This window comes from Salmo salar, chromosome 06, assembly GCF_965601325.2.
Source record: "Salmo salar chromosome 06, fSalSal1, whole genome shotgun sequence".
NCBI lineage: Eukaryota > Metazoa > Chordata > Actinopteri > Salmoniformes > Salmonidae > Salmo > Salmo salar.
Genome location: NC_138296.1, coordinates 23,651,531 through 23,674,631, shown reverse-complemented (window position 1 = coordinate 23,674,631; position 23,101 = coordinate 23,651,531). Strand labels below are relative to the sequence as shown.

Below are 23,101 nucleotides of genomic sequence, written 5' to 3'. Positions count from 1 at the left end.
CTGCTGAACAACTAATCAAATGGCCACCTAGACTATTTGAATTGACCCCCCCTTTGTCTTTACACTGCTGCTACTCGCTGTTTATTATCTATGCATATTCACTTCACCCCTACCTACATGTACAAATTACCTCGACTAACCTGTACCCCCCCACATTGACTCGGTACCGGTACCCCTATATATAGCCTCATTATTGTTATTTTTTACTTTAGTTAATTTAGTAAATATTTTCTTAACTCTTATTTTCTTAAAACTGCATTGTTGGTTAAGGGCTTGTAAGTACGCATTTCAAGATAAGGTCTTCACCTGTTGTATTCGGCGCATGATACAAATCAAATTTGATTAGATTTTATACACACACACGCACACACAGAGACAGTGGGTTGGGGAGCAGTAAGCCTGTTTGTATCCCATTACAGGACAGAGGGAGTGATCACTGCTAGCGGCTGTACAGGAGGGTTATTGATACTCCAGAGAAAGGCAGCTCATTTAATCAGAGGATTAATCAGGTAGAAGAGGGCAGGGTAAGGCCGGAGTAGGAAAGCACCGTGCTTCTCCTCTCTACTGAGGGGCCAATCCACTTGTATGAACCAATGAATGAATGAAATAGTATACGTATGTAATATATCCTGTGTGTGTGTGTGTGTGTGTGTGTGTGTGTGTGTGTGTGTGTGTGTGGCTGCCTTCCATATCCTCCTCTGCTTGGACCATAACTCACCCTACTAGCCTCCCAGGCCCACAGAGGAAGTAAACAGTGGTAGAGACAGAGGCCTCCCAGAACCATGGAGGCAGTAAACAGTGGTGGAGACAGAGGCCTCCCAGAACCATGGAGGCAGTAAATTAGTGATGGAGACAGAGGCCTCCCAGGCCCACAGAGGAGGCAATAAACAGTGGTGGAGACAGAGGCCTCCCAGAACCATGGAGGCAGTAAATTAGTGATGGAGACAGAGGCCTCCCAGAACCATGGAGGAGGAAGTAAACAGCGGTGGAGACAGAGGCCTCCCAGAACCATGGAGGCAGTAAATTAGTGATGGAGACAGAGGCCTCCCAGAACCATGGAGGAGGCAGTAAACAGTGGTGGAGACCTACTGAGCTACAGCACCACAGGCTGGGGTGGTCAATAACACCAGGCAGGTAGGGAGTGATGAAGAGGACTGAGGACTGGGAGTGATGAAGGTGACTGAGGACTTAACTCCTAGTCTCTTTTATCTTAACTCCTATTCTCTGTCTCTGTCGGTCGCTCTCTGTTTGTCTGGGGAGCAGGCCTACGGGATTATACACAGATGTATGAATGATTTATTTTGCTCTGTAGAGTGTGTGCCCTGACTGGGAAACGGAAAGGAGAGGAGGAGGAGAAAGAGAGATACAACAACAGACAGCAACACAGACACTACAATCCCCACAATGCACCAGGGACATCTATTATTACAACTCAATGGTGATTCATATGCAGAAAATACCCTACATTCCTCATGTAGTCCACAGAAACATCATCATTTCTAATTTACGTTCCCCATGACCTAGCGTGCATAGATTATCTAAGAGATAATTAAGACATACTAAATAATTAAGTGAACAATAATGTTAATTCAAGAATACTAAATTAATAATGTGTGGATATAGGATCTCGGGACGTGGCATTGAGATTGATAGTATAGCCTAGATAAGACCTTCTCCACTGCGAGGAAGACACTGCTGTTGCCTTGCACTGGCTATACTCATCCTGGTACCATCATCTCACCACTGTAGTTACACACTCATGTATTATTTACCAAGCTAATCCCACTGCAGAAATGTGGTAAATGTGAGGGCCAATGTGGCTTGGCCTGGCTGCTGTATCCAGCTTTGTGTAAATCTATGGGATTTTCAGATGTATTCATTGGTTGATTGGCTGATTGGTTGGTTGGTTGGTTGGTTGGTTTATTGGCTGATTGGTTGGTTGGTTGGTTGGTTGGTTGATTGGTTGTTTGGTTGGTTGGTTTGGTTGGTTGGTTGGTTGGCTGATTGGTTGGTTGGTTGGTTTGGTTGGTTGGTTGGTTGGTTGATTGGTTGATTGGTTGTTTGGTTGGTTGATTGTCTGATTTCTGAATGACTGTGTGTTTTGATTTCAAGACCAGGTTCATACCGCCTGGTTCTGGCCCATAACACCTCACTCACTTACTGTTCTTCTTCTATTCCAACTTGGCCTTTGTGGAGAGAGATCTTGTTGTTGTTGTTGTTGTTGGTGTGTGTGTGTGTGTGTGTGTGTGTGTGTGTGTGTGTGGTGTGTGTGTGTGTGTGTGTGTGTGTGTGTGTGTGTGTGTGTGTGTGTGTGTGTGTGTGTGTGTGTGTGTGTGTGTGTGTGTGTGCACGCGTGGGGTGTCTGCAGTGTGTCATGTAGAGTGGTGGGGTTGGGTTTGATATGTGGATGAGAAAGACACCAGTGATGCAGAGTGAGTCTGGTGCCACAATAATAAAATAATGGTCACCAACCGATATAAATCCAGTGTATGTGTGTGTGAGAGAGAGAGAAAATACACACACACTCAACCCTCCAGCCCAGTGGAGAGCCCATTGCGTGAGAGCCCGTTTCATTACATTTCAGATTAGGCCAAGTGGCTGTTACCTGCTAAGGCTTCTTGGGAAATGAGGCTGGCTGCATTCTCCCTGCTTCTCGTGACCTTGGAGGTCATTTGGAGGAAGGACGCATTCATCACTGTGACACATATATGCTGGGTTAGAGAGGAGGGGGAGAGAGAGGAGGGAGAGAGAGGGGCGAGAGGAGGAAAGGAGAAGGGGAGGAGAGAGAGGCTGTTATCCCCACCACCAGCACAACACTCTCCAGCAACCCTTTGAGAAAACCCAGTGTTATACCTCAGATTGCAGGTTGAAAACATAGCCTCATTTCCCCCCTCTATAACACTAAATGAATAGTTTACTTTATGTTATGGTAATACTTTTGTTTGCCTCATAATAGCTTAGAATATGCATAATAGAATATTCACTGGATGCCGTGACCTCTTCTTCTTGCTTTGTCTTTAGTATTTTTAATATGCATACTAGGTTAAAGGATAACAACTGGAAATGGGAATCAAGTTTAGCTGTTTGTCTTCCTAGTCAACCTCCAGTTCCTAATCACATTCATTAACTCATCCACATCTCCTGTTGGTCCATGGCTCCAACTGCACTCCGGTCCTGCTCATCAATATCACACACACACACACACACACACACACACACACACACACACACACACACACACATACACACATACACATACACACCGTGTCTCAGGGGATAAGAGTATTGATCAGAGTGAAGTCAAGATCAGCCTCTATTCTGTCTGACTCCCCAGCCCAGACAGTGTAATGATGGGTCGGTAACATTCGGCCCGCGGGCCAAAACCGTCCTGCAAGTGATTTTTTTGCCCCCCAAATCACTAGGAATTCAGCTAAAAATAAGTTTCATTTAGGAAGTCTGTTCACCGAGTATTACCACAAATAACATAGACAATATTATCAAGGTATGAAATGATAGTATTTGAAAACAGCAATCTCTTTTTGGGGCTTAGTTGTGGTCAATTTGCAGTGTGCAAAATATTATAATTATGTTCTGGCCCCCCATGACAACAAAAATTGGCCTGCTGCTGAATCTAGTTGCCTACCCCAGGTGTAGTGTCTCACACACACACACACACACACACACACACACACACACACACACACACACACACACACACACACACACACACACACACACACACACACACACACACACACACACACACACACACACAGTGGTGAAACTTTGGTTTTTAGAAGTGGGGGTGCATAAGTATTTTGCTATATTTATTTTTTATCCAGTCAAATAAACACGTCAAACAGCCTACCCGACGCTAGGAGGTGTCCGCATGGTCCTAAAGCACACCGTTGCCTCATTTTGTATCACATTCCAATGATAAAACTGGGGTGGACAAAAATGCAATTTCAAAATGCAGGGGGTACATGCCCCCCCTCCCGTCCTCAGCTGGGCCCCTGCACACACATATATATAAAGAGATGTTCTCTCTTTCTAATGACAATGCCTGACACATATCAGCAGAGACAGTGATCAAGTGGGTATTTGCCCTATAGAAACAGATCACTATGTTATTCATGACTGATATATCTCACCTGTCCCTCCCATCCCCCCACAATCTTCAATCTCATCTCAAGCCCACAAAACAATCTGGTGCTACGCTAGCAGACGTTAGCATTTAGCGCTGCTAGCGCACCTCCTCCGAAACAACGATGAGTGAACATGTCAGGTGCGTGGGGCTGCTGAGGTGCCAGCAGGTTTTGAAGGATAACAGTATGAAGAGGCTTTGATGGCTGCGCTGCTCTTCACTTCCAGCCCCTCAGAAAGACATGCTCATCACAAGTGTAGATAAACAGAGAGTGTGTGTGTGTGTGTGTGTGTGTGTGTGTGTGTGTGGTGTGTGTGTGTGTGTGTGTGTGTGTGGTGTGTGTGTGTGTGTGTGTGTGTGTGTGTGTGTGTGTGTGTGTGTGTGTGTGTGTGTGTGTGTGTGTGTGTGTGTGTGTGTGTGTGTGGTGTTAGTGGTGTGCAGGTCAGCTGTTTCTTCATGCGCCCTTGCAAATAACCCATCCACAACCGCCCAACTATATGTGATAAAGTGAAAATCTGATGCTAACCCTAACCCGAAAAATATAGAAAATACGCTATAGGCTACAGTCAAAGACCGCAGAATTATTTTTGACAGGGGGTGCAGGATTTGTTTTGGTAGGCTATTTGTCTATAATTAGATAGGCCTGCATGTCGCTTCTCTCTTGTCATTATATGTTTCCCCAGAAGACTAAATAAACACTTGCTCAACAGAATAATGTAATAGATCGATAGAATGAATGCTTCAATCTAGTTGACGTCGGTAAAGTTTTCTTTGTCATTTTCGTTCGCGGAAGAAAAGACCTTTAAGGACTGGCGAGAAAATGCAATATCACAAAAAAAATGAAACGATTTTCTGTGTAAAGGGAGGCTGCATGGCCTCCCTGACGAAGGCCATGCAGCCGAAACGTGTCAGAGTTATTACACTTTGTTTCAATTGAACATGCCATACAAATGAAGGCATTTTAATGAATTATATGAAGAGTGCCTTGGTCCTCCTTTCTTTTTGATGACATCAGTTAGACCGGTTGTAAGGAAAAATAACGCTGTGAAAACGACCCAATGTTTTTCTGATAAGGTTTCAGTTTGGCTTCGATGCATATTTTCTGTGGTTGAAATAGCCTACTATCAGCTTTTATGATGAAGACAGCGCCTCTACAGATCTAACTGAACATTGCATTCTCTCCAGATGCTGAAAGAAATCAATACAATTTCTCCACTCCTGTTATACATTTATAGATTTTTTAAGGTATTGTTTTCTCTTTATTGATCAATTAAAGAGAAAACAATACCTTAAAAAAATCCATAAATGTATAATTCCGTGTACTGTTTAGATGGGTTAAATGGAAACTGAAATTTGGACACTGACTTTTAAAACAATTCTTTAAAAAATGTCAACATGTCTGGAGAGCAGAGGTCATCTCCTGAGAAACGATACAGTGAGAGTGTTACTGGTCTTTCTATCTTGTCTTGTCTAAACCTGGCTGCAGTGTCTCCCAGTTGATGGGGAGGGGGAGACAAAGATAGGGGGCAGGGGGGGAGCGAGCGAGAGGGACACAGAAATGGAGCGATAGAGAAAGAGAGCAATCACAAGCCAATGTTTGCCGGTAGTTCATTGTTCATTTGAATCCCATAAAGGTAGCCAATTATGTTTGTGTGTAATAAACCTGATAAACAGTGTGGTTGTGACTCTCTATCTTACAATTGAGCCACAATAGACTATCTAATGCCCACGAGGCTAGCATCAGTAGCATGTTTCTACTTGAGGGAAATGTCATTAAAGTAACAGTACTTTTACTTGAGTAAAATGTCATTAAAGTAACAGTACTTTTACTTGAGTAAAATGTAATTAAAGTAACAATACGTTTACTTGAGTGAAATATCATCAAAGTAACAGTATATGCTACTTGACTAAAATATCATCAAAGTAACAGTACTTCTACTTGAGTAAAATGTCATCAAAGTAACAGTACTTTTACTTGAGTAAAATGTCATCAAAGTAACAGTACTTTTACTTGAGTGAAATATCATCAAAGTAACAGTACTTCTACTTGAGTAAAATGTCATCAAAGTAACAGTATATGATACCTGGCTAAAATGTCATCAAAGTAACAGTACTTCTACTTGAGTAAAATGTCATCAAAGTAACAGTACTTCTACTTGAGTAGGATATTCCAGGACCTTTTCCATCCCTGTTAGTGAGGGGAAAAAGAGGGAGAGAGGAAAAGACAGAGGGAGTGAGTGAGTGAACAAGTGTAAATAGGTGAGTGAATGTCAGCTGGTCCCATGAACAAGTAACAGAGGGGGTGAATGGGGGATTGAATGGGTGAAAGAATTAGACGTGGCTACCACGTTGTAAGAGCGTGAAGCAAACCTGTGCCCATGCGCAGATTCTCTGTGTGACTGTGTAAGAATGAAGTCTTGCTTCTTGCTCATCGCAATGTTGCTAGTGCAACATAATTTTGCTGACTCTACCTTAAATATATGGAAAAGATCATTTGTAACAACGTTCAGGTAACCTTAGCGAAATTATCTAATTATCAAGGTCAATGTACTATACTACTATGGCTTACCCTGTAAAACAACACATTTCACTGCACCTATCTGGTGTATGTGACAATAAAAAATATTTGTATTTTATTTACTTTTTAAAAACTATTTTGTGAGTCTGTGGATTCCAGTGTGCGTGCATCTGTGTGAATCCGTCTGCCCCTGTGTTAAAGGCTGTCTCTGTCTTTCTGTGTTTATGGCTGTCTCTGTGTTTATGGCTGTCTCTGTGTTTATGGCTGTCCCTGTGTTTATCACTGTCTGTGTTAGTCTGTATCTGTATATTAAACAGATAATACCTTAACTGAATCTATAAAGCAGTCCTCCTATCCGAGACTGTTGTCTCCTCCACCCCTCGTCTCCCCAGTGACAATTCCTCCTTTAATTTACCTCCTGTGTTTGCCACGGGGCCAAGTTGTTACACGTTAACAGCCTGACCTTTTATCTCTGGCAGACAGATGTCGCGGGGTCGGCAGGGGTCCTAATTGAATCTCTAACCGGCTCCACGGCGTACGTTGACTCCCTGTGACCGCGATCGATACTAACGTCCACTCTGGTGACATCAAGTTCAACAACCCCTGTCTGGTCCCCTGAGTCTGCCTAAGATGAACCTTAACCCTTTATAGGATCCTACTGGGCACTGGGCACTGGGCACTGGGCACTGGGCACTGGGCACACACACACACACACACACACACACACACACACACACACACACACACACACACACACACACACACACACACACACACACAGAGCCTGGTAGCTACCAGGGGACATTGAATTATGAACGTCTGTAGAGGCCATGACACCCCCAGGAGTATTTTCCATTAGCCATGATTAGTCTCTCTCTCCCCCTCCCTCTCTTCCTCCACGCCTCACCATGTACTTCATCATGATGTAGGCTGAGTCATTGTGCTTTGTTACTGTCGCCGTAATGCATACCTCTGCCATAATCCATGTGGGTGACATGAGTCCAGATGGTTATTTCATTGTGTGTACTCATGGGGGGCTGTCATCCCATTTTATTATCAGAGTCATAGTTTTATGGTCATGTATATGATGTCTTCTGATAGACACATATTCATCTAAGCCTCTAAGCAACAGTATCAGATGGGGTTTGCTTAGCCTGGGTGTGAATAGTAGATCAGAGCTAATGAGAGAGAGATAAGGGTCCTTAGTGAGATCCAGATTTGGCTCGTTGCACAGTGAAATATTTGTCCGGCACTCTGATCGTATTTGTTTGTCTCTTGAGAGAGCGAGAGAAGGATGACAGAGATAAACTGGAAGTGGGGGATGGAGAAGTTTATCGTTATCATTCCAGCATGACTAAAATATTGACTGGTGGAGGTAATTGTGTTTTCCTACCCGACCAGATAGTAGATAGCATACAAGCCCATTGTAGCCTCCAATCTTCCATGCTGAGTCTCATTTTGTAAATTTGAATTGGCCCAGTTGGAATCATCACCTTGAGCTGCTAGAGAACCCTGTGGAGTCCACTTAAAAATCTATTTCATTCTTTGTTTGCAACAACAACAACAAATAATATAGAAAAATAAGGCATGGTGTGGGGTACTGCTGGTGTGTATGTTATGCAAATAGGAATGGAATGCTGGGCTGGCACAGAGAGCAGGAACATGTTTGTAAGTGCTGGTGTATGACCAACATAAGATGTGCTGAAACTGTGCCCTCTGTAGGTGAAAAGTACATATCCAGCGAAGCATAAACATTGCACTTGCTCACATAACACATTAGGAACTAAACGTTCTAAATCTTCAAAAGCTACAGAACTGTGAGCTCAAACACTGTATAGCTATTGCATTGCTTTCTCAATAAGAAAGTTAGAAAGGGAGAGGAAGGAAGGCAAGGAAACAAGGAGGTAGAGAGAGGTTGGCCACTGTAGTTGTCATGGAAACGGCGAGGCGGAGCATGGGGAGTCTTTTTGAGTGGGACCAGTTTGTTATTGGAGGTCACGTGGCCAGTCGCTAGGGACAGAGGCACGTCCTGTACCTCGGATTGAAGAGTCGCGAGCTGCTGCTATCGCTAGTTTGAACAAAATGGCTGCAGAGGCACCACTAACGAAAGCCCACTGAACGGTAGGAATTATCATCGACGATGTTTTAATGGATATCTTGGAAATACACCCTCTCCAAATATTGGATTTTGCAAGAATTTGCTCTCTTGGATTCCTCTATTTGCGAGTATTTCACAGTCGCGTGCTGTAAAACATATTTTTTTGCACTTTAAAAATGTCAGCTTATCAAAGACAAGGTAAGTTACTGAAATTGCATATGGTGTTAATTTTTATAGTTAGCTGAAAAGTTACACAAGTTGCAACGATATACTTTATCTTGCTTGACATTAGCTAGCTTGTTTGCTTAAATATCGCACTTTGCTGCTATTTCTTCCTCTCTCTGACACTTGCTCTATTTCAAGTTGTTTCCGAGATAATCAACATTTGCTTTGGTTGTTTGCAATTAAATTCGAGACTAGAAAACACGTTTTGAACCTAAAACTTTGACAAATGGTTAGGACTACAGAGAGCTAACGTTAACTGTGTTGCTTTGCTACTGTAGCTTCTTGCTGCGACCGAATTCTTGGTCTGTAATACGGGTATCAAGGACAGAACATCGATTATTGTCATGCAAATTACACCTCAAATTGAATTCAAATTCACTAAAGCCCACAGTAGGAAATAAGGTAAGACGTATTGTATTTTCTAATCTTTTAACATGATTTATTTAGAGAAATATTTAGAGGGGCGGGGATTCGCATCCAAGCAACGCGCCCCTGATATGCGGCTGCAGCTTCCGATTGATAAACAGCATCCATTTATGAAAACAGTGCCTAATGCCTTCATGTTTGAGCATTGCAACATTGTTGGCAATTTTCTAAATTTGACTACCAAGGTCTTGTTTTTATTAAATAACTTCATTGTAATAACCATTTTTAAAATGTATTCATAAAATGAAAGAACTGATCTGAAATGCAAACATATAATGCACACTGGGAGGAAAATTATCAGTATAGTTAGAAAGATGTAACTTTGACCGTGACATTTGCATTGACCAATGAAATTCATAATGGGCTTCAACAACATCCCACATGCACATGCCGACTGGCATATGTGTTTGAAATGCTAAGCACATAGATCTATTCTAGAGTAAGCAGGTAGGCATTGGGTACTGCTGTGGTGATAAAATAGACAATGTAGTCAAATACCTAAACAAAATTAGCTGGTTGGGGTCACAAGCAGGACTACTATCCAGTGACTGGTACAGTAATGGGGGTGGTTAAACAAATTAGCCAAGCAATTGCGGGCTCTATCTGTGAGGTTCTACACATTTGAGATTAGAGTGGTTTGGAAGTCCATCTTGGATCCTTTCCCATTCTCATGGCACTTCTGGTTAACTGCTTTGGCCCTGATCTTGTCTAGAAGGGATACAGTTTTTGTCCAAATTGACTTCGTTGCAGGTTAGGAGAATTAGGTTAGGAAAACAACTTTTGGTGTCAAATTTGACAAGATGCATCCCATCTAGACATAACCTTTGGCCCTTGTGTGGTCGGAATACAGCCAATCAAATCTCTCTAGTCTAACCAAACAGACATGGCTGAAGCTGGGTCCACACTTCCAAGCTTGGTTCTCTGCTTCAGCCTGCCAGGTTTCTGTTGGTTGCTGATTTTTAAAAGGTAGTGACTAGCAAGCGTTTTCCACCTCTTGCTTCCTCTGACATGAATACACATTTATTGTTGGTGGTAACTGCCTCCTGCTCTGGGCATGCAGTCATAATGGCAGTGCTGGGCTGCCCTGGCATGAGTCTGTCTGTCTCCCAGAGAGGATGGGGCTTGCCTGGCTGGAAGATGGGCCATGTTGCCGGAGTTGGATGTGCTCCAGAGGAAGGTTGCTTTATTGTTCACAAGGCTTTGTTTATTTGGCCTGTTTATTTGAATAGAGACATTCAACCACAGGGTTATTTGAGAAAATGGATAGACCCATCAGATGTTGCAACAGTTTAGCTTTTGCTAGTCAACACCCGTCCCTAGATGTGTTTATAGGAAGCGGTCCCGTACCATTATTTCAGCGAGAGGGACTCCATGGCACAATGAGCTGTTCTTCTACAGTTGGAATCCTTTGAACTTTCAAGATGTCATAATCTCTTTTAATTGAAACACATTTTCTCTTCCTGTATCCCCTTATCCTTGTGACATCTGTCATTACACTGTCTTCACGGTCACTTGACATCGACCACCCCACACACACTCTTAATGCTCTGATTACTATACAGATCAGGTCTTAGGCCTGCATTCAGTTACTCTCCTCAGCTGGGCATAGACACAGTGGCTTGATAGCTAGGTTAGGTTTCTGTGGCAGCTCTGGCAGTTTGGCTTACAGGGTAGTTTTTTGCCTTTGAAATGACTAACCTTGCTCTTTGTGAAATGCTCTGATGTCAAACTGTTTCTTAGAGATAGGTTTGCATGTTTTGACTTTGCATGCCACACTATTGGCTAACCAGGACAGGATCTCTGAGGTAATGGTTTTGATTGGCTCTATTTCTTACAAGTTAGCATTGTTGATAGTCCCAAGTTATTCCCTGATCTGCCCCTCAGAGATTTCAGGCAAGGCCTAGAAGAACACATGAATATCAACAACTCGACCTGTCAGAAGAATCCAAGGTTGTTATTAATCAGGTCTGAATAAGTACAAAGCGATCGAAGCACAGATCAGCATAACTAAAGCGTATCGCTCTCCTAGTCCCGACTCAGGCATTTTGGTCCTCAGGCGTTCTCCAAGCAGCCAGAAAGGCAAATTCATTCTTGATAATTGAGTGCCATACAAGTGGATGTAGTAGGCTGAATATGAAGTATAGTGTACGCCCAAGTGAGGAAAAGCCTTGATCCACAGCATCTTCACATGAATAATTTAATCTGATTCTGAATACCAATTCTATTAACCTCTCTGGGCTAGGCGGGACGAATTCGTCCCACCTACGTAACAGCCACTTGCAGCCTGTGGCGCGATTTTCAAAACCTTAAAAATCCTATTACTTCAATTTCTCAAACATATGACTATTTTACAGCTATTTAAAGACAAGACTCTCGTTAATCTAACCACACTGTCCGATTTCAAAAAGGCTTTACAACGAAAGCAAAACATTAGATTATGTCAGCAGAGTACCAAGCCAGAAATAATCAGACACCCATTTTTCAAGCCAGCATATGTCACCAAAACCCAGAAGACAGCTAAATGCAGCACTCACCTTTGATGATCTTCATCAGATGACAACCCTAGGACATTATGTTATACAATACATGCATGTTTTGTTCAATCAAGTTCATATTTATATCAAAAACCAGCTTTTTACATTAGCATGTGACGTTCAGAACTAGCATACCCCCCGCAAACTTCCGGGGAATTCGCTAACATTTTACTAAATTACTCACGATAAACGTTCACAAAAAGCATAACAATTATTTTAAGAATTATAGATACAGACCTCCTCTATGCACTCGATATGTCCGATTTTAAAATAGCCTTTTGGTGAAAGCACATTTTGCAATATTCTAAGTACATAGCCCAGGCATCACGGGCTCGCTATTTAGACACCCGGCAAGTTTAGCACTCACCATAATCATATTTACTATTATAAAAGTTTGATTACCTTTTGTTGTCTTCGTCAGAATGCACACCCAGGACTGCTACTTCAATAACAAATGTTGGTTTGGTCCAAAATAATCCATCGTTATATCCGAATAGCGGCGTTTTGTTCGTGCGTTCCAGACACTATCCGAAATGGTAAAGAAGTGTCGCGCGCATGGCGCAATTCGTGACAATAAAATTCTAAATATTCCATTACCGTACTTCGAAGCATGTCAACCGCTGTTTAAAATCAATTTTTACGCCATTTTTCTCGTAGAAAAGCGATAATATTCCGACAGGGAATCTCCTTTTCGGCAAACAGAGGAAAAAATCACAAAGGCGGGGGCGGTCGGGTCACGCGCATAAGCCCAGAGTCCCTAGATCGGCCACTTGAGAAAGGCGATAATGTGTTTCAGCCTGGGGCTGGAATGACGACATTCTGTTTTTTCCCGGGCTCTGAGAGCCTATGGAAGACGTGGGAAGTGTCACGTTAGAGCAGAGATCCTTAGTAAAAGATAGAGATGGAAAAGAAATTCAAGAAATGGTCAGACAGGCCACTTCCTGTAAAGGAATCTCTCAGGTTTTGACCTGCCATTTGAGTTCTGTTATACTCACAGACACCATTCAAACAGTTTTAGAAACTTTAGGGTGTTTTCTATCCATATGTAATAAGTATATGCATATTCTAGTTACTGGGTAGGAGTGGTAACCAGATTAAATCGGGTATGTTTTTTATCCAGCCGTGTCAATACTGCCCCCTAGCCCTAACAGGTTAAACATCTTTTTGTTGATGATCTAAAGAGTGCACCTTTTCATTCTTTGTCACGTGGTTTCATATGCTAGTGTAACTAAGCACTCAACAGCCAGTCTGTTTGATTTGACAGATATTCTTGCACTAGATTATGTTGTTTGCATTCAGCTCACACAGTGAACTGCAAATTCAAAAAGTTGTGCAGACTTGCAAGGGAAATATCACAGTTTGGGAAGGAACCACACTTGAAGATATTCTCCCCACTACCCACTATTAGAATCTCTCTGTTCTAGATTAAACATCGATCTCAGTGGGATTAATCCTAGTGATTTTATAACTGCAAATTCAAAGAGTTGTACAAGCTGGCAATGGAAATATCACAGTCTGCAAACCCCACTTTGAGATATTGTCCAAGATATCCTAGTGAATTCATAAATGGATATGGACGGCCATCCCCCTAACTAGGCTACCAGACTTGAAACGGAATGGACGCCATCTCTTCTGATAAGATGTAGACCAGACCTAGCATACCTCTGAAGCGCAATCCTTCTGTTTCCTTATAAACAACTCATTCCCCTTATGTCATCATTAACTTTTCCCTATTACGGGCAGCACTCATTCAATGGCACCATGTTGGTAAACGTTAGGCCAGGTTTAACGAGCCATGAAGCTGGCGCTGGGGCTTTTCTCCCTGCTAACGCATGTTCACTCCCAGAGGGGCCGAGCTCTGGGGCAGAACACTTGTCATTCTCCAAGTAGACCTAAATGAAGCAAAAGGGAGATTATTGAAAGGCCCTTGAAGTGAACAGTAGGGTTTGTCCCCGTGAGGTCTGACTGAAGGCTTGGCTTTTTTTTCGTAGACTTCTGAAGAGAGGCCCACTTGAGGTGACCAATTTGTGAGTCATCCACTGATTCCACTCTCTATCTAACAGCCTCTCAAGCCCAGTGTCAGTACTTCAATAGACTTTATATCCTTTAGCCTTGTATGTAAAAATATTTCTTTTATATATATATTTTTTTTTAAATTTTTTATTTTTTTTATTTTTAATTACACTAAGAAATGCAGACTAGGCTACTTGGCCAAAGTGGGCCATTGAACATGTTAACCTCTTGGGGCTATGTGGGACGCTAGCGTGCCACCCGTGGTGCACCCTATCAACAGCAGGTGCATTTCAAGAGCGGCAAATTTGAAACCAAATAAATGTCAAAATTCAAATTTTTCAAACATACAACTATCTTACACCCTTTGAAAGATAAACATCTCCTTAATCTAACCACGTTGTCCGATTTCAAAAAGGTTTTACGGCGAAAGCATAAAGTTAGATTATGTTAGGAGAGTACATTGACAATAGCTGTGTGTAATGTTTTGTCAATTCAAAGACAGGCGTCACCAAAACCATAAAACCAGCTAAAATGATGCACTAACCTTTTACAATCTCCATCAGATGACACTCCTAGGACATTATGTTAGACAATGCATGCATTTTTAGTTCTATCAAGTTCATATTTATATCCAAAAACAGCGTTTCACTATGGCGTTGATGTTCAGGAAATCGTTTCCCTTCAATAACCGGCAGTCAAGTCAGCACCACAAATTAAATAATTAAAATTAGAAAACATTGGTAAAATATTATATTGTCATTTAAAGAATTATAGATTTACATCTCTTGAACGCAATCGACTTGCCAGATTTAAAAATAACCTTACTGGGAAATCACACTTTGCAATAATCTGAGCACTGCGCCCAGAAAAATACGCTTTGCGATACAGACAAACGGCCATGTTGGAGAGATCTAAAATCGAAAATACTATGTAAATAATCCATTACCTTTGATTCTCTTCATCAGATGTCACTTCCAGGAATCCCAGGTCCATAACGAATGTAGTTTTGTTCAAAAAAGCTCATAATTTATGTCCAAAAAGCTCCGTGTTGTTAGCACATGATCTAAGCCCGCCGGACTTCACTTCATGAACGAGGGGAAAAAATATATTTACTTTCGTTCAAACATGTCAAACGTTGTATAGCATAAATCATTAGTGCCTTTTTTAACCAGAACATGAATAATATTCAAGGTGGACGAATGCATTCTCTTTTAAAACGTTTTGGAACGAGGGTACCCAACATGACCTCGCGCGCCAGAGTCTAATCGGCCATCACCGTTCCAAGGCTCTTGTTCGGTCAGATCTCACAGTAGAAGATTCAAAACACTTTGTAAAGGCTGGTGACATCTAGTGGAAGCAATAGAAGCAAACATTAATCAGCCCCTGTGTGTTTCAATGGCATTGGCTTAAAGGTAATTCAACACATCAGGTATCCACTTCCTGTCAGAAAATGTCTCAGGGTTTTGCCTGCCAAATGAGTTCTGTTATACTCACAGACACCATTCAAACAGTTTTAGAAACTTTAGGGTGTTTTCTATCCATATATAATAAGTATATGCATATTCTAGTTACTGGGTAGGATTAGTAACCAGATTAAATCGGGTACGTTTTTTTATCCAGCCGTGAAAATACTGCCCCCTAGCCCCAAAAGGTTAATGGGAGTTAGCTCATCAGTTGAACATTCAGCAAGTCTAGCAAGTTGTTTTATTGCATTTACACAAAGTTCTGGAGTTCTTCTTCACCTGCTTCAGTAAAAATTGTTCCTGACTCCCCAGCACTGCACAAAGACAGCATTTATTACATTGATCGGTCTTAATTTTGTCTTCTTGCTACGTGAGTTTCCCTTCACATACAGCCCTTTCACTCTTCAGACCTGCTGGATAATGGCTTTTTATGAAGATGAATGTGGAAACGGAGCAAGTGCTACGTGATTGGAGTCTAATAAGTTATTTTGTTGGCGACGTTCTGTGATCTATTGGAGCAATAAATAGTTTGACCGGGCTCGTGAAACGGCTGCTCCGGTTACTGACGGAGAGGATGAAAGTCATCGGGAACTTCAACTGCTGGAGCCGATCCATAGATTTTATTTCTGGAGGCCTGCTAAGAGTGCCAGGAGGAGTGGAGCATCTGACAAATCTCCTGTCCTTGTGGATCAGCCCTGGCCAGAGCATTAGCATGACTTCATAGAGAATAGCTTGCAGTTGTTGGAAGAGGAAGATCCTCTTCGCTATGTTAGAGGAATATCATCAACTATTACCCAGTTGTTGTTTTTTCTCTTTCCTTATACAGTACCACTCAAAAGTTTGGACACACCTACTCAAATGCTGTTATCAAGGCAAAGAGTGGCTACTTTGAAGAATCTCAAATATGAAATATATTTTAATTGGTTTAACACTTTTTTTTTTTGGTTACTACATGATTCCATATGTGTTATTTCATAGTTTTGATGTCTTCACGATTATTCTACAATGTAGAAAATAGTAAAAATAAAGAAAAACCCTTGAATGAGTAGGTGTGTCCAGACTTTTGACTGGTAGTGTGTGTGTGTGTGTGTGTAGATATCTCACACACACACACACACACACACACACGTGTTTGTTTCATGAACTAAAATTAAAGATCCCGGAAATGTTCCATACGCACAAAAAGCGTGTTTCTCTTAAATTTTGTGGACAAATTTGTTTACATCCCTGTTAGTGAGCATTTCTCCTTTGCCATGATAATCCATCCACTTGACATGTGTGGCATATCAAGAAACTGATTAAACAGCATGATCACCCCCAAAGCCAATTCTTCCTTTGGCCGTCTCTCCTTTCAGTTCTCTGCTGCCAATGACTGGAACGAACTACAAAAATCTCTGAAACTGGAAACACTTAAAAAAAAAGAGGGACGGAACCTACACTGTTACATATATAGACTTATTTTTCTACTGTATTATTGACTGTATGTTTTTTTTATTCCATGTGTAACTCTGTGTTGTTGTATGTGTCAAACTGCTTGCTTTATCTTGGCCAGGTCGCAATTGTAAATGAGAACTTGTTCTCAACTTGCCTACCTGGTTAAATAAAATAAAATAAAAAAATTACCCAGGTGCACCTTGTGCTGGGTCCAATAAGGCCCCTCTAAAAAGTGCAATTTTGTCACACAACAATGCCACAGATGTCTCAAGTTCAGGGAGCGTGCAATTGGCATGCTGACTGCAGAAATGTCCACCAGAGTTGTTGCCTCCAAAGTCGTTTTAGAGAATTTGTCAGTATGTCCAACCGGCCTCAAAACCGCAGACCACGTGTAACAGCCCAGGACCTCCACACCAGGCGTCTTCATCTGTGGGATCGTCTGAGAACAGCCACATTTAGTAATTTTTAGTCCCACCCTTCAGCTACCATCAACCCCTACCATCTATCTCTGAACATCATCCAGTTTTGATTTCTATTTGCCATATATTTTTCAGCTGTGATGTTTCACAAAAGTTCTGAACCTTTCTATTCTCATAGTTTCTACAGATTGTAAATTAAAGAAACATTTTTGTTCAGAGTATTATATTATTTGTGAATTGACTATGACTTTTCAAATCACCCAGCAGTGCTATTTGCAGAGTTGGCTCCAGGTAAATTCTTCAGCCATTCCTGAACCTTCGACCAAAAACAAGCTACATATTTGACAGTACCAAAACAAGTGATCTAATGATTCTCTCTCTTCGCAGCAAAATCTGCAGTGCTGGGATGGTTGTATCACCCATTAATATAACATTTAATTGGTTGCAAGAATTTTGTATAATTTAAATTGAAAAACAAAGTTTTGAATCTGGCGTCGTTTTGCGTATCAGTTCATAAACCATGTGCTGTGGAATCGGTACATCGAAAATCTCTTCTCAACTATCTTGCAATCTATATGGCACAGCTGTCACTTTTTTTTTTTTTGTCCTGAAATGAAACTGGTATACTTTTTATCACAATTTTTTAAACCAATTTTGGTCTTTAATGCAGGGCCGACAGACATGTTCCTTACTTTCTCCCCTTCCAAGTGCTTCTTCCATTTTTGCGGTAATGCTGCAATTAGTTGGTTTTAATTTTAGATTGAGCAGACATGTGTTAGCTGCATGTGTGACAAGTCAACCAGTCCTGTAAATTATAATTTATTTTCAAATTATATATTTTTTTTTGATCAATTAGTATATATATTTGAGTTTAACCATAGTATTTGTTGTAATATTTGTTCTGTCTTTTCTGGTGGATTAAACCAATTGCAACCAACTTTCTATGGCTTATTTTAAAAATAGCGATATTTTGTAATCTGTTGTCATCGGGGGGAAAAAGGCCATTCTTGAACATGGGGTGAGCCATTCCTACTAAGCTGCTAGAGAACCCGTTTGAATTTAAGTGTAGTTGTTGTATGATTGAAGCCTTTAGTGAGATTATTTATTATTGAATCGTTTATGCCCTCCAAATTAATATTCATTATAATTTTGTCTGGCTTGCCATTCCAAATAAAATATAATTAACCCATTTGTATAAGAGATTCTCCAAAATTGAAATATTCCAGGCATTTATGTATAAATTCCAGTCGTACTTTATCAAAAGCCTTTTTCAAATTCCGCTGTGAATACCAGGCCTGGTTTCCCAGATATTTTAAAATTTAACTGTCTTTGTTTTGGCGGATGGATGGAGAATTTTAAGCAGTGTTTTGGGATTCCCTAAGGGCTCCAATGTGGCACATCAGATCTCGTTTTCCAGAGCGCTTTGGGAAGTGCGGTCTGTCTTCCTAATGTATGATTGTGCCGAGCAGAGGGGCTGCAGTCTGATTCCGCCTTTGCGGTTGCTAGCGAGCAAGCAATCCTTCTCCCGGGGGCTCAGCAGCCTCGCTCTTATTTGTCTTGCAGTGCTGGCATTCCTGGCTCTGTGCCCAGTGACTATCATCTCGCAAGCCCCCTTCCCCCACCACTCACACACAGCCCCTCGGTCTCATTGAGGGCACGTGCGCGCGTGCACACACACACACACACCACCTCCCCCCTTCCTTGTATGTGTTCTCACATACACCAGAGTGTCTGCATATCAAAAGTAACCTGCACCTCCCCACCCTATCATACCATTACCCTCCTTATTGTACGGTCCTTCCTCTACCCTCTCTCTGATTGCCTATTGTCCGCCTTTGTTCCCAGAAGCAGTCTGGTTTAATAGACATCACCTCTCTAATCCTCTTGTTGTGTTTTAGTGGTTCTCTCCTCCAGCACCATTGTTGTAAGGGGTTTACCTCACCAGCAGCATCCAGCTCAAGGCTGTACGTTTAGCTTATCAATCACTGTCTTCCTGCTCCAAACTGACTGCTGGCTGGCACTGCCTCAATGTCCATGTCAGTCATTCAACCCTCAAAACAACTCATTTGTTCAATGACTCTCATTTAGATACCTTATTTTGGCATTGCTTGGGGATCCATCTCCCTAGACCACCCTCTCTCTCTCTCACACACACACACACACACACACACACACACACACACACACACACTGGGGCTGCACAATTAATCAGATTCACATTGAAATCGCAATATTGGTAAGATCCATGTCACGTGATATTTTGAAAGGCATCTCAGCCCAGTGTAACGGACGTTTTTAAAGTTAGTTTTCCTCTTGCAGCGGCTTCCCCCACACACCACGCACTGCCCCGTCACGCAAGCAGCACCGTTCCTCCTCCTCGCTGGTAGTTACTATATGTTTGCATGCTGTTCTGTTGGGTCAAATGCAGTCAACCGATTGTTCCAAACAAGAATGATGCTGCTTTCAACTTTCCTTCTTAATATAAGTCATTCTCTTTCGATGATTCCAACAGTTCATCCAAGTGATTTGATCTTTGTTCCACGTCAAATTGCAATCGTAATATTTGGTTAAAAAAACGAAAGTCCTTGTTTCACAGTCCTTTTACCAGAGTCGTCTTCTTACACAAGGACCAACTGATCCCGAACAGAAATGATTCTGGACAGTTTCCAGTATGTGTAGCCTAGGTCTATGTTCTCCGGTTCAGCCTGTGCCTAGACAGACAGCAGTTTAGATCAGCTGGGCCATCACTCCATTCCTCTGATACTGTGTGACACTAGCACAGTGCATCAATGTTGAATGGAGACCGTGGCTATATTTAGCCAGCAGCTGTAGCTAGGCTTTATAGCTGGGCTGTGGACCCCACAAAAATAAATATTTATGGATGTAATGGGTTAGCCGTGGTATGGAAGCACATCGGAGTTCTGAGGCAAATTTCCATCCACATAATCTCAGGTCTTCAACCTTAAAAACAGCCAGACGATAGGAGTTGCCTATTAATAGCTCTGTTCTTTCCTACTGCTGCTCTTTGGAACCAAATAGAGGCCAACATGGAGAACGCTGCAGCGGCTTATGGCTAGTCAACAGTTTCACTTAACACATGGAGCACTCAGCTCTGTTCCAAGCTAGTCTGTGGCCCATACTGTGAGGTAATTCCCGGTGAAGTGTTAAGAGGACCAAAACCAAGATTAGCCCCCGAGATTGCCTGATTAGCCTGTCGGCTGGCCAATCAGTGTATGGCTACGTGGATATGTGAGATACGGCGTGTTTTGTGTGTGATTTCTTTGAGACATTCGCCAGCCTACACACATTACTATTATCAGGTCAGTTGTTTTAGCTTAGTTGTTAATTGTCTGCGTGAGCAACTGAGCCTCCTTCTGTTGTATTGAAGTCTGTGGTAGACTTTCCTTATTGTGCTTCAGCCTGCTTCTTTGCCTTCTGTTTATATTGTATCCTAATGGAAGAAGGGGAGCAGACTGTTGGTTATGGTAGTTGTGTTTTTATAGGTTAGTCATGTTTCTCAAACCTTTTCCCCCAGACATGTTGAATTCCAACAAAAACACACCTGATTTGGGCTCCCGAGTGGGGCGGTGGTCTAAGGCACTGCATCTCAGTGCTAGACGTGTCACTACAGACCCTGGTTCGATTCCAGGCTGTATCACAACTGGCCGTGAGTGGGAGTCCCATAGGGCGGCGCACAATTGGCCCAGCGTCATCCGGGGTAGGCCGTCATTGTAAATAAGAATTTGTTCTTCATTTACTTGCCTAGTTTAAATAAAAAATTAAACTAATCAAATTTTGGTATTTCTAGAGACACTGTCAACCCTGATGCCCCGAAGACCGGTGACTAATATGCAGTGCACTGTGCAGTGGTCTAAAAACCTAACTGACTCTGGATCAGTGCTTATTAAGGGCCAACATCCACCACCACCTCTCCACCTGGCTGCACACTCATCAGGCCTCGGGAGCTCTTGTTGCCAGGCGATGGCACGGCATTGCAGCACATGCTTGGCTTGTATTTTTAGGTGCAATTTCTCATCTCCGGTTCAAGGAAACCGGATTCCAATTTATGTATTTTTCCATGCAGTTATAATTCTCTGTCCTTAAATGCCAGAGCTTTTTAAGTCAAAATAGAAAGACCTAGGCTTATTAAGGCTAAATATAGGATCGGGATGCATCCCAAATGGTACCCTATTCCCTAATATAGTGCTCTGGTCAAAAGTAGTGGACAATGTTGAGAATAGGGTGCCATTTGGGACGCTGAATACCCAACTCTCCTCTGGAACAGCTTGCTGCTCGTAAAAGGATGTGGAAATGTCAGGTCATATAAAAAAAAAATCTGGGTTGTCTTGGAGGTGGTGGTAGGTACTGGCTGGATGTCTGGTGATTGAAGAATGGGGCCTCATATCAAGGGTTTCAGTAACACTAAGAGGACCACAGCTCTGGCCTCCACCAGCACCACAATGCCTCCAAATAGTTTCCAGACCACACAAGTCATCCACACAAGCCAGCCTGAGCCAATACAACCCAAGCCACACACACACGCATGTCAATCTGTTAATGGTGTTTCTATTGTCTGTACATAACTCTCTACTTCAGAATGGAATTCATGGGATGGGGAGATTCCAGGTGTTCACATGCAGACAGTCCTCACCTCGCTAGCGACCGCGTTGTAAAACATGTCTGTCTTTTGATCCTCTGTTACAGCCGAGAGAAGAAGCAGGGAACACGAGACCAGAACCATTTGATGGAAGAAAAGAAAAAGAGGAGGCAAGAAGAAAAGAAAAAGAAGGAAGCTGCTCAGAAAAAGGTGTGACATCATATGGTTTTTGTTGTTTGGACACACTTCTATCATACTACCTCATACAAGCACCAACCCCTGTTTTTATCGTACTACCTCATACAAGCACCAACTAGAGGTCGACCGATTAATCGGAATGGCCGATTTCAAGTTTTCATAACAATCGGTAATCTGCATTTTTGGACACCGATTATGGCCGATTACATTGCACTCCACGAGGAGACTGTGTGGCAGGCCGACTACCTGTTATGCGAGTGCAGCACAGAGCCAAGGTAAGGTGCTAGCTAGCATTAAAGTTATCTTATAAAAACAATCAATCTTAACTAGTGATTATGTTAACTACACATGGTTGATGATATTACAAGTTTATCTAGCTTGTCCTGCATTGCATATAATCAATGCGGTTCCTGTTAATTTATCATTGAGACAGCCTACTTTGCCAAACAGGTGATGATTTAACAAGCGCATTTGCGAAAGAAGCACTGTCATTGCACCAATGTGTACCTAACCATAAACATCAATGCCTTTTTCTTAACCTCACCAGGGGGTGTGGGACGCTAGCGTGCAGAGTGCCAAATTCAAACAACAGAAATCTCATAATTAAAATTCCTCAAACATACAAGTATTTTACACCATTTTAAAGATACATTTGTTGTTAATCCCACCACAGTGTCCGATTTCAAAAAGGCTTTACAGCGAAAGCACACCAAACGATTATGTTAGGTCAGCGCCTAGTCACAGAAAAACACAGCCATTTTTCCAGCCAAAGAGGAGTCACAAAAAGCAGAAATTGAGAAAATTAATCACCTACCTTTGATCTTCATCAGATGACACTCATAGGACTTCATGTTACACAATACATGTATGTTTTGTTTGATAAAGTTCATATTTATTTCCAAAATCTCAGTTTACATTGGCGCGTTATATTCAGTAATGTTTTGCTTCCAAAACCGCCGGTGAGAGCCACATCAATTTACAGAAATACTCATCATAAATGTTCATGAAAATACAAGTGTTATGCATGGAACT

At 42.0% G+C, this 23,101-nt stretch overlaps 1 protein-coding gene across 7 annotated transcripts in view; it reads left to right on the top strand.

Annotated features, from left to right (window-relative positions):
• The first annotated feature begins 8,666 nt into the window (after window positions 1–8,666).
• Window positions 8,667–23,101, top strand: part of LOC106601827 (trinucleotide repeat-containing gene 6C protein) — an 87,023-nt gene continuing 72,588 nt past the window's right edge. For 6 of the 7 annotated variants that reach the window (XM_045719943.2, XM_045719942.2, XM_045719941.2 and 3 more), the window contains exons 1-2: window positions 8,667–8,958; window positions 21,979–22,081. In XM_045719943.2, coding sequence (XP_045575899.2) covers window positions 22,019–22,081 — 63 coding nt within the window. In that variant the 5' untranslated portion in view covers window positions 8,667–8,958; window positions 21,979–22,018. The remainder of the gene's footprint in view (window positions 8,959–21,978; window positions 22,082–23,101) is intronic. The other variant, XM_045719937.2, reaches the window with a different exon arrangement.